This window comes from Salarias fasciatus, chromosome 2 (assembly GCF_902148845.1).
Source record: "Salarias fasciatus chromosome 2, fSalaFa1.1, whole genome shotgun sequence".
Classification (NCBI taxonomy): Eukaryota; Metazoa; Chordata; class Actinopteri; order Blenniiformes; family Blenniidae; genus Salarias; species Salarias fasciatus.
Genome location: NC_043746.1, coordinates 12,076,720 through 12,089,602, shown reverse-complemented (window position 1 = coordinate 12,089,602; position 12,883 = coordinate 12,076,720). Strand labels below are relative to the sequence as shown.

Below are 12,883 nucleotides of genomic sequence, written 5' to 3'. Positions count from 1 at the left end.
GAACTACCGACCTAATTCTGACTCATCTCAATTCTGTCTGAATGTCCTGCAGATTACGGACGTCCCGTACATTTACAATGGAAAGTGACCTCAGAAAATGCGATAAGGTGTGCTGATACCTGCAAATTACATTTGCCTTGTTGACACTCAGACAGTCTGGGGAAACAGGAGGCTCTGAGCTTTTCTGGCAAAAAAAAAAAACAAAAAAAAAAAAACAAGTACGACACAAACAGAGGAATAATGAGTGTGCCTCTCTTTGTGTATAATGCAGAAGGGGAGTTTATAACAGGAGCCAGTCTGTCAGAAGACACTTAGTTTCATTTCCTTGTGGAATTAGTTTGCAGTATGGTTGTGTAACCTTGCTACAGTACGTGAGAGTGACTCTGACATGAAACTGCTGTAACCAGACCCTCAAATTCTATTTAAGGCGTAGCAGACACATGATGTGAAATACTGTGCATTGCAAACACAAATCTGTTGCTTTATGATCAGGTTCAGCCATGGCTGTGGTAATGAAAACATCCTGTCCGTTTACTGGTCTTTAATCTCTCTCAAAGGCTGTGATAACAACACAGATGGCTCCCTTCCAGTTTCACCTTCATGAGTTTAATGACCCTATACCATTGTGCCTTTTTTCAGATCTGCATCAAGTTGTAAGAAGGACAAACCTGCAAACCATCAGCTCCTCTGATTCGCTTTCAAAATGGCTTCAAGACCAGGAGATCTTCCAGGTAATACAAACATTTATATGTTTTTAAAGTAATCAGGATCAGTCATAACATCCTGATCTCTGATGAAGGAAGTAATCATAATCACCTCATCATTATAGCTCTTGTTATCTAGTGGAATATAGAACTTCAGCTCCTATTGATTGTTCCCTGTGAGCAGGGGTCAGTGTCTGTCAAAAGGGGCCTACCGGAGGAAACATGGCAGCAGGGTCTTGTTTGGTGCACACGTGGGGAGTGAGGACTGGCCTTTGTGAGCCAGTCCAACGGACAGGCTAGTGTATGTTATTACTGCAAACAGGTGCTCATGTGCCTGCATAACCACAGGAAAGCCAGGGTGCCCATGTTGAGCCCTGTGTGCAGCCAGAAGAAGCCAACGAAGGTCTTATGAGCATCAGAACTTTGAGAAAAGCTCGTGTGATGAAGCATGTTTTCTTTTATTTCACGTGGGTGACTGGGTATGTACACATTTCTTCCCTGAGGAACAGAAAACACTGGTGAGGAATATAGGAAGAGGCACGTTTTGCTAGCAAGCAAAGGATTGTTGGAGACCATGTACTTCAGAGGTCTGGTGGAAGCATGGCTCGTGTGGACTGGGCTGTTCTGTCAACACAAGAAAGGCCTACTCAGTATTGCAGAGATAGTCTTGATGTGATGGTTGATCCTGTATGTTCTTTGTTGACTCTTCAGCACTCGAGGCCAGTACGTCATCTGGATTTTTAAGATCCATTTCGTCCCCCATTTTAATGCTTCGACGCAACGCCAGCTATGGCGATGACTTGTGTGGCCCCACATGTTCACCAACCGAAGACTTCACTGCCACCATCCTGTGGAAAGAACCTGTCCGCTCAAAGACCAAATTCAAATCCATCGCACAGGTACTGCTAAGCTGCAATCTTTTGAGGTGGTGAATCAGCCTTTGTTTTAGGGTGTGTTGAAACTTGTTCCTCAGGGTTAGGTGCATGCCCAGTCACTGTATATTTTCTTTGCACTCTGTTTAAGGACTTTTTCTATCTGTTTTAAACTTCTGTGACTAGGACAGTGACAGCGATGGGGAGTGTCTGGCTTTTGAGTCTCCATCACGACCCAAGTCACCGGCGCCCGGGGTGGGCAACTCTGTAGTCAACCTGTTCACAAGGCGTAAGTCAACAAAAACTTTTTTGGTCATCTACAGTTTGTTAGAGCTGTGGTTGATGTTGTTATCGTTGTTTTTCTCATTTGATGAAAATATAAGTCACTTTTAGACTGTCAGATTATCAGGATCACAGTGTGTAGATTCAGAGGCGTGGAAGCAGGTTAGAGACAGAGTTTCTTCAAAGCAGCATTAGTTTCTTTAACAGAAGTAATTATGAACAAGCGAGTTCTAGCACAATGAGGCGAGAGCTTTGACGTACAGGCTCGCTGTGCCCAGTCACACACACTAATCCCTCTTTGCTTTATGTGGCAAAAACATTTGCCACATAAAGGAGTCTTGGTTGCTGAAATGATACAGAACCTCTGTGCAATAGGAGCGATGTACATGTGTGTTTTAGTAGAGAAACATAAAGGAAATGGCTCCATTTTTGACTGTTCTCCTCTTTACTCAGAAAAATCCCAGGAAAAGCTCCTGAGGGAGAACCAGGGAGGACAGACAGAAGCACTTTTTTCTCCCCACAAGGGAATCGCCACTGAAGAGACCCGCTTTAACCGCTGTGATAGCCCACACCTCGTGAGTATGAATAATTGTGAGACGCAAGGCTAAATATGGGAAAACACACTTTTCTCCAGGTTCACATTTAATCATAAATAACTATAAATACATATTTGTCCAGGCTCGAACGTCACAAATATGCTGAAGGGCAGCTCAACCTGAGCATAACAAACAACATAAACCATGCTGGATCTTTAGTAAAAGTTCAGGCGTTATAAAAAGTCTTAAGAATTGTTTTAGATGCATGTGCTTAACAGGTACGTTTAATGACGTGTGATTAGAATTATATGACTAATCGCAAGCCTGTTTATGTTTTTTCCCCCTAATGTTTGACCTGGTTCTAACTTACTGGGGAATCATAACTGCAAGCGTCACACTGTCTCACACAAACAATTGACTGCAAAACTCGTTGGCACACTTGGGCCAGCTAAACAGCTGTTCTACAAAGGTCAGATGAGTGAGCTTACGTTTAAGATTGTGGTTAAAATGGTGTCAGTGCTGAGCTGCATTGCATCATATTGAAACGTATTCCTAATATTCTACCTCTTCCATGTACTTAAACGCCAGGCTACACTCTCATAAGGCATCCTGACTTAACATTGCTATAAACCATATACAGTTGAACCTACAGTTAAATTTAAAAAAAAAAAGAGTTTCTCAAGAAAAAAGTTAAACTCACAGAAACATTTTGGAAAGTTACAGTGTACAACTAAGCACTAATGATGGCACACTTTTCAAACTGCACCTCAAACGTCTACAAAAATGAATGACATTGCATTGAGAAATCTTTCAGTGGGCCATATACCTCAATTAAAAAAAAAAAAAAAATCACCGACTGCATTACAGTGTACCCTGGACAGTTATTTTATTTTGTTTTCTATGTAGGGTTGTCTGATTTGCATGGTCATTTCTACTCACAGACATGATTATGTTACCCCACTACCACTCCCACCTGACCTGGAAAACAGCTTTGCAGTGCCAAGCGTATCAGATCTCAGTCAGAAGACGAGGTGCATATTAAAAACAGATGGTATCAGTGCTTGTAATGTAATGTTGTGGAAAATGTCATCATGCTGTACTCGCGTTTGCTGATTGTGACACCGCCATTGGTGCAGTGCTTCCCTGAGTGGCTATGCCAGTTTGAGCCTGTCTAGCCACAGTGGCACTCTTATTTTTTGAAAAAAATAAATAAAATAAAATGAATAATAATAATAAGATGAATAATAATAATAAATTAATTAATTAAATAAATGTATAATTTTTTTTTGACAATACTCAAGTGATCATATAGGAACAACAGCACCTCACTACAACAGTCCTCCACTACTGAGATCGCTTCCGGAAATGGCTGGAGTCACCCAAATGCTTTAGATCATTAAATGTGCACTCAGTTCATGAGCTCCTCTCAACCAATAAGTTAAAGGTGTTCCGTTTACACCACCTAAAACCCAGGAACGGAGTGTGGCATGGCAAGACCAGAGCAAACGAAAAGAAAGGAAGTGATCTTAGTTGATATTGTACTACCAAAAAACTGAAGCCATATTGAACACAACTTTTTACCTCAAGATGTCTGAGAATGCAGGAAAAAGCCTTTATTTGTTCAAAAATTTGCACCCCACACACCGCTGTCATGACCCAGGAAAGTCATGGTTCAACAATTTCTTTAAAACTGAGCCACAATGCCTACGTCTTGCAATTTCCAAGAGCACAAGCACAGTCACAATAAAATATTGCAATAGTGTTTGCACTGGGAGTAGACTCAACTTTACATGTTATGCTTAAGCCATGCATAGCTGAACAATCTTAAAGACGTAAGGTATGTGGATTAACCATTAACCCCCTCATTAACCATTGTCTCTTGTAGTCTAGGAGCTCAATTGATCTAGATCATTCTGCTTGAGTGAATCACTGCTGAGTTGATATAATAAATGTATCTGTCTGTCCTATCTCTTTCTCTCTCCATCCCCTTACTCCAACTGGAATAGCAGAAAGCCGCCACCTCTGAACCATGGTTCTGCAAAGGTTTCTTCCTTTTTAAAGGGAGTTTTTCCTTTCCACAGTCGCTTATGCTTGCTCATGTGGATCAGTTGAGTTCTTCCCTGTAAAAGTATCTAGAAATGACTATGCTGCATTGAATTGGATTTTTATAGTGCATCCAGGCAGACTGACAGATCCCAAAATAACTTCTCTCAAATTATTTTTATCCATGAGGTCACTAAAATTGAAAAATAATGTACCCTTAAGTCGCTACAAACTGTGTGACCTGATTAATATCCATACAAATCTTCCCCGCCCTGCTAAACATGATCCAACACTTTGGTAAACAGATTACGTAATCAGCTGTCTGTCGACTGCAGCCAGAGGCACTGTTGCCAAGCGACGCCCTTATTTTCTTCAACCGACCAATCACAGAGCTCGTTACAAAACGAGGCCTGCTGCAGCGTGAACAGGCGACGCGGTCGGTGTTTTCGAGAAATAATCATCACTTGAACTACCAATCATGGACACAAAGACGATATCTGTCGAGCTGAGGCGCCAAAGAAAGCTTTTCATAAAAAGGTGGGGTAGGATATTTCTACACATGCCGCTCAGCATCTGAACAATCTGGTCAGAAATAGGCCGTCAGCCCGTGTTAGCATAGCAAATGTAGCTCCAGGCTAACCCAAGTAAACGGCCACATTTGATTTCTAGTACACTTTGTAAAAGGTGTTTAGGATATTTCAAACAGTATCTGGAGGCGACCTGATGTTATTCAAGTATTCAGCTTGATTTTGTTACATTTACGAGTAAATGCTGTTGCGTGGCTTATTGTTTAGCATGGCAGCAGCTAACCAACAACCTTCCTCGTTCTGTGTATCAGATTTAATGTATGCATGCGTTTAATGTATCATTTAGATGTAAGTGTAACAGCTCCCTGATCATAATGTGATCTTTGCTTTCGAGCTGTTTGTATAAGCGGAATGTCCCACTGTGACCCTCATCTCTGGTGCCCCGTTATCAAGGGGAACAGCGATTAACAGTGCTATCTGCTCCTGTTCGTTCTTCTACTGTAATATATTGGACCTTGACCTCACTTTGTCCTATGCATCTGATTAAATTATATATGCATTGTTGTATCAAAATATACATGTTGCTCTTTGTGGAGTTCAAGTCTTAAGTGTGTCACTTGTATTTTGGCTGAGGCTGCTTTGCTCTCTACTTTAAACTCAGCTGCACACAGCTAGAATAACTATGCTGATGCAGATCAACTGGACAAAATGTGAGTGAGTTTTGATTTTTGTCATGATCAATCAGGGTTAAAGAGGGTCTAGTCATGTTGTGGTATTTATTTCTGCACTGGCCTGTCATATGACACATGCAGTATTGACATGAGCTTGGAAGGAGGTGCTTCTCTTTGAAACTGAGTAATAAATGACAGAAGCTAAGCTTCATGTAAACGTGAGCATGGCTAATCATTAATTTGAGTTACTTGTATTGCCAGTTTAGTGATGCTTGTACAGAAAAGGAATAATAATAATGTCTTAGTGGAAGCTAGATTTGTTGAGCAGCAGGAAATCACGCTGGGACACTTCAAACACTGTTTTCCTTTTTAAAAGATCACCTTGAAATGTGATGTTCCCAAAATTCACTGTTCAATCCAGGAAAACTTCTTAATTACCGGTATACTTTTCCTACATGGTGTGGTTGCAGGTGAAAGGTTCTCAGGGTATGTGGCACAGTCTTTGCCCTTTGTTTTTGATTTGCAGGTGCCTTACAGCACTGCTGACCTTCTGCATTGTGTGTTCAGGAGTGTTTACTCTCTCAGTGAAATCAGCACTCTGTTCCCTGATGCATTCATATGGTTGCCACAACATGCCTTTAGACCAGGATTGGACTTGAGGCCGCTGTTGTTCTTGTTCTGTTACTTTTCTTGTAACTGTAAAATTGTACAGAAATGTTCCTTAAATACATGTGTGTTTTATCTTTTGTGTTGTCTGTCTTTGCAGAAGTTGAGAATGCCCACCGGGGACTTCAAGGAAGACAGGCTTACAACATCAGCACACGCCACCCCAGGTGGCACCCCATCTGTCACCCCCTCTGTTACCCCCAGTGTCACCCCTTGTGTCACCCCCCACTCATCTCCTGCTCTCACTCGCAGGTAGGTCTCCTGCTGTTGAGGTGTCTTGCTCATTTATTTTATTGGTATTCTATTGTTAAAAAAAAAATAAAAACACTACAGGACTTCAAACTGTACGCATAACTTGTAAATGTGTCCTGTATCAATACATGCCTGGTGACACGCCATTCTGTCTGCTGTGTGTTCATCCTCTTGCCTGTTGGAATTACAGGAGCTGGCTCCAGCTGGGTTCTGCACCTTTCCTCACTGCCCCAGAGCGCAACAGCCCCACCCTCTGCCCAGACATGGGAGGAAATGAAGGAGGAGGGGGAGACAGATGGAACTTCTTTGGAACTCGATCTGTGGTACAGAGGTCCCCCACCGATCCGGGCTCAGAAACCAACACAGGTAGAGGATTTGTACACCGCCATGCACCTTCACTGTGACTGGGAGGAATTCTTGCTGCATTGATTTAAGCTACTTGCAAAACTAGAAATCATGAGGCCATTACGTTTGGCTTTTTATCTACAGGCAGTGATGGTATAACAGAAGCTGTTTGCAGTTATAATACTTTTGAAACCAGTGGAAGTTTAACAGTGAGATGGACTGAAGTGGTCTTATGAATTGGATTATTAACCCATGGTTTTCACATTTTAGTGTAAAGATGTTTTATTGTAAATGGTCCTTGTTTTGCCCTCTATCTTTCTGTTTTGTTTCGTATGTCCTGTGATAAATGTGTTGAGCCTGGTCTCCCTCGGGATGCTGAAACTTACCGCAGCAGGATTTAATGACTGTCCATCTGACGCCATCTCTGCTCCTCCTGCAGGCTTCTCGCTGCAGTCCTACTTCGGCCTGCAGAAGTCCTCCACCATGGACGGCAGCAACGCCCAGACCAACTTGAAGGTGGACGACCCAGCCAAATTCATGCCCCCGAAGATAGAAATCTCAGAAATGGAAACTAAGCGAGCGCCCACGCGGCCGCACAAACTCAAACCTCGGGACATGAACGTTTTAACACCATCAGGCTTCTGAAGTCACATCAGCTCGTCACTTCCTCTTCTGAACCACACCAGTTTTTTTTGTTTTGTTTTGTTTTTTGTTTTTTCTGTCTGCTCATTTCTTCTCCCACCTTCCTCTTTCTCCTCTGCCCGTCTTATAATAAACTGAAGCTGTGATGAATGAAGGCCTCCGACAGTATTTGCTCACCAGCCACAGTCAACCCACCCACTGGATCAAATGCTGTCTTCTCAAAGTCCACGCCATCCCCGTCCTGCCCCAATGCAGTGGTCCAAATTCAAATAGCCAAATGAAGCCGCTTCAACACCTTCAACTTGTCACGTTTTGTTATGGTATACGTTTGTATTATTGTTTCTCTGTAACGCGTTCTGATTGCATTGGCGTGTGCTGCCTTGCTGTTCTTCATTCCATTGTCGGTGACGGCATGAGATCAAAGTTGAAATGGCTTGTCAGGCTTTGAGCCTCTCATCAAAACTGACAAGCTGTTTCAGTTTACAACACTCAGATGTCTGCCACTCTTGTACATACATATTTTTTAATCTGAAAAGAGCTCTGATTGATAGTTGTGTAGTATGTTTCTCTGTCAGCATGCAGAGTTTAGTGTGAAGTATGACTTGATTTTGTGCCTCAACTTGCAGCATTTGGGTTTTTTGGTATTATTGCCATCTAAGTTTAGTATTTTTTGTTACAATATGAGAGAGTTTCTAATTTTACTTGACAAAGAGTGACTGATCTGGAGTGATATTTTTTTGTTTTTTTCAAGAAATTCATCTTGAGGTGATGTCTTGTGAGAACTAGACCAATTTTCTGTCTATATTCTTTTAAGACTGAAACGTGCTTCTGGTTTTCACAGCTCTTGGGAAACAATATATTAACCACATTTTCATCACTTACAGCTGTACTTGGAAAAAAAACACGCTGATACTTGACTCAAGTCATGTGTAAAAATAAATGTTGGTCCACGTCCAATGAACAAAGTTTAGTTTTTTTTAATATATATCTGATAATTGAATTGATAAAGTCAGTTACATTTTTATTTAGGGCTGCAATGTTCACTTTAACGAGACAAGAAAATGGCATTGGAATGTTCATTTTCTTGGAGGGGTTATTTGTGTTGACAGTTGATGAATTCCACAAAGTAATTGCACAAGGGAGATCGCCTCCCACTTCCATGTGTGAATAAATCGTATCACAACAAGCAGCACTGGTGTTCTGGTTTCTCATATTTAACTTCAACATGCACAAAAGTCAGGTAATGAGGAAAACGCTTGCTCCATGCATTTTATGCCACATTATGAGTTTATGTTGGCTCCAGAATCCCTCAACTGTGTAACTTGGTATAAAAGTTGAGAGTGTCACAGACATTATTTGGTGAAGCAGATGAGGAAAGAATAATTTACTGAATGACTAAACTGGCAGTATTTCATTTCTCAACCTTTCTCACATCCATTGAGTGTAAACAAAAGCCTCTGCAGTATTATCAATACTAATGAGAATGTCACACCCAGACCTTCCTGATGCCAGTGACCCCTGTGATGAAATGTTTAAATTCAATGTTTGGCCAGAAGAGGGCACTCTTAAGTAAGGGCTGGCTTTCAGGTTTATCAGGATGACATTATTTTAGCCAGTTCATGAGTGGACAAATAAAGGTGGCGAAAATGCTCCTACAGCTCCTTTTATACATTTTATACTAATATTAACTTTATTTTGTCAAATGAAATCAGTAATATTCCTGAATCATACAAGTTCATTATTCTAAAACTTTAATAATGTTGTGTGGCACAATTCGTAAATGCAATATTAGTTTATTTTTAATGAAAAAAAGTGCGACCAATGAAGCCACTCAGAAAAGGTAAGGCATCTTTTCAACACACATGAACACGTCCAGTGGACCTGTTGCTTTGAGGTTCCTTCTACCTGGACAAAAAAATGCATGGGGAAGTACTGCTGCTGATGATGAAGAAGAATAGATTGGCAAGAATAATGTAATATGCAGTTTTTGTTATCAAATCAGACTACTGGTTTGGTTTGTTGTCAAAATGACTTGATTATGCAGCTAAATGTGACAGTCTGCTGTTCTGTCATTGAAGACAGCCTGTCGGCGTTCAGACAGTGAGCCTGCAGGCGGAAACAGGAGAGAGCAGAGCTTGAATTTCAGCCATGAACTGGATGTGTTTACAGCGTTGTTACATTTCTTAATAGGGACGAGGTCCTTTTTATTGTGTTTTCCAAGAGAGGCGGCAGCAGTGTGTTGTGTCTTTATGTGTGGCACACACAGTTCAGTGGGTTTAACTGGATGAGTCGAATCTCTTCTAACAAGGAAATCATTTCCACTGGTACAGCTCAGTGGGGTAAACTTTTTTTTCTATTTTTTTTTTTCTATTTCATTACATTTAATAACTTTTCTTAGGAAACAGAACCTAAAGTTGGGGTAATTTGCTGGAGGCCCCAGTGAGAGCCCTCCTCTGCCTAATTACAGCTTTTGTTAGGATTTCAGGTGGTGCGGGAGCAGAGTTGAAGATCAAATGAGGCAGGCAAGTAGAAACAGAAAGCTGGCAGTGGAAAAACCTGGAAGAGGACAGAAAAAGTGACGGACAGACAGAAGATGAAAGGCAAAGAGAGAGGAAGAGGTGAAAGAAGTGTGGCGTCGAAGAGAGCAATTTGCCGGCCAAAACTACGAACGCAGATGGAGATATTCAGGCTTGGGGTCACATTTTTTGTGAGAGGCATGTAACACGATCCACAAACAGCTGGGCAGCAATGACTGTTAGAGACCAAACCAACAACACCCAGCGTAAAAGAGAGCGTGGGTGGAGGAGTCTGAGAGGGAGAGTCGCAGGGTGGAGCGCCTCAGCAGTCATGACATAATACAGATGGCGCTCTCTCTGGATCCGACATGACGTGGTTGTGTAACCCCCCCCCCTCCACCGCTTGCTCTTGCCCTGCTTCCCGCCCCCCCCCCTGCCTCCTGCCTGATCCCCCACAAAAGTCCCTGAGCTTACTCACAGATGTGCAATGGCAGCACCACCCTGTCGGACTGACCACGCACCCAAACAAACGCCGCCGCCGCTGCTGCTGCATCCACAACGTGACTCCAGTCACCCATCTGGATCCCAAACAAGCAGGCCGACTCTGTCCCTTCATCAGCAGGCCCAGAATAATTACCGGAGCTTCAGACTCCCTGGTTTCCACATGTGTTCAAACAGAGAAATAAACAGGGCGTCTGTGAGAGTTTACAACGGATGCATTTGGTTTATTGCCCTCTTTGATTAAGATTTTCTTGCGTCACTGATGCAGGATTATGACTTCTCGCAGTAGTGCGTCTGGGAAATGCTGTCAAGGCCTAATTTATGTGCATAGTTCATCCCCGAGGACGACAGTGTGAACTTGTTCTCTGAAAAACACATGCTGAGAGTTAATCTCATTAATATGAGATATTTGGAAATGAACAGATGTCTGGCCGCTTATGTTTGACATGCACAGAGCAGTTTTTATCAGGCGCAAATCTTTTGTTTACTGGACATGACATGGTACTAGATAAGCTCTGAAAACTCTCTGTAAGTAAGGCCTTTAAAAAAGGCGATAATATAATCTACAGAAGTCATACAAGAGTTTAAGACTGGTATTTCTTACCATTTTTAGCTTTGACGTTATAATGACGGAGTATTTTCTTGGAGTTACCAGGAACAACAATAGTGACACTGAACAATGTGCAATGAATTATTCAGTCATGTAGTTATTCTCACAGGGGGTGACAGAATTTAACCAGGGATTTGAAGGCCGGCCCCTTTGACGTTTGCTGGGTGGGTCGTTGTGTCATACTCCACACCATCCGGCTCCAGAACCACATCTGGGGCTGATTCACAGTGAGCTGGCCCGGGAGTGAACCCGCCGAGCCGGGGGGAAGCGAGTGAGAGGGGGGGTGGGGGGGTGGGGGAGTCCAGCGGGACTCGAGCAGAGCTCATGTTTGTCCTCAGGTATCCCGTGAAAGTAAACATCAATCATGCCCACCTCCCGGGGATGGGATGACGGTCCAATGAGCTGCAGCGCTGATGTAGGTCACACACAAATCAAATCACTATGCTTCAGTTACGCAATAGAGAACTTCTGTACCTCATAAAAATGCAAAGACGTAAAGTCCTTACAGCATCTCAGCTTTACCGAGAGTCCTCCGCATTACAAAGAACTGAAGTTTATAAAAAGTTAATATGTTCAATGTTACAGATCATATGGAGTAACGATCAACCTATCATAGTGTGTGAGAGGCTTGGTGTTGTTATGCAGCATAAGACGTTGGTATGAATGTCCATGTTGATGGAATATCCTGTTTATGTTCTTAATTTTTGATGGTTTCACTTTGCTGTGCTTTAAAAAAAAAAAGAAAAGAAAGAAAAGCAATAGATCTAAGTTGCATCCATTGCCACCCGTTTGATATAACCTAATCTCCAGCTCCTGCCCATCAGGCTGCTGGTCCCTGTGCTGTTCGATAGGCATTCTCCTGCCATCCCCCACCGAGAAACACTGGTGGGCCCTTCTGCACTGGCCTCCGGGCTCCTAACGCGAAGCAGATGTGGAGGAGGAGAATCCCGCAGCACAGCCGTCAGTCCCCAGTCAGCTGGAGGCGCTCAGCTCACCAACTACATCCGTCTGCTGCCCTCACATCTCCACAAAGTGCTACAACGCTGTGCTGCTGATGTTTAACACTTCACAAAATGCAAAACGCTTAATCGTTGCCACACAGTGTGTGTGTGTGTGTGTGTGTGTGTGTGTGTGTGTGTGTGTTGCTTCAAAGTGACCCAGGCAGTGATTCATTTCTTGGATGTGCTGAATTTGATACCCAAGACACTTGTTGTGCAATTGACCAAGCTACATATTATTTTCTAATCTGAATCAAACAGTAAAAGCTTCCAGTGTTTCTTTGTGAAGAAGCTGGTGTGACTCCATCTCAAGCTTTACCTAATGAGCTTTAATGATCATCCAGGTAAGCACATCAGAAAATACATATCTGAAACAACCTACTTTGTTTTTTATACCATGTGATTACTGATGTTCCTCATTGTTGTTGTTCTTCAATGCCTCTGGTTCATCTGGGTAGAGCGCCAAGCATTTGTGTGGCATTCTACTGTGCCATGCCTGTAAAAGGCGATAACCCACAACAATGAACAGAGGGATAATTAGTTAAAGGATAGTGAAGCACTGATCAGTGCGAACAATTGAACACAATAGACGTGAAAAGGTTTAAAGGTCTCCAGAAACAAGAGAGAGTCGATGGGAGGAAACCTCTAAGGATCATCATTTTATATCAACGTAGTCATTAAGAGAACCTTTGATCTCTGGGCAGAGCTCATTGGAGAA

At 42.5% G+C, this 12,883-nt stretch overlaps 1 protein-coding gene across 1 annotated transcript; it reads left to right on the top strand.

Annotated features, from left to right (window-relative positions):
• The first annotated feature begins 90 nt into the window (after positions 1–90).
• Positions 91–8,729, top strand: LOC115396074 (putative monooxygenase p33MONOX). Its single transcript, XM_030101841.1, has 8 exons — positions 91–107; positions 640–731; positions 1,416–1,603; positions 1,763–1,865; positions 2,312–2,433; positions 6,402–6,553; positions 6,744–6,919; positions 7,338–8,729. Exons 2-8 carry the CDS (start codon positions 704–706, stop codon positions 7,541–7,543), a joined length of 975 nt encoding a protein of 324 aa, XP_029957701.1. The 5' UTR covers positions 91–107; positions 640–703; the 3' UTR covers positions 7,544–8,729.
• Positions 8,730–12,883: the final 4,154 nt, after the last annotated feature.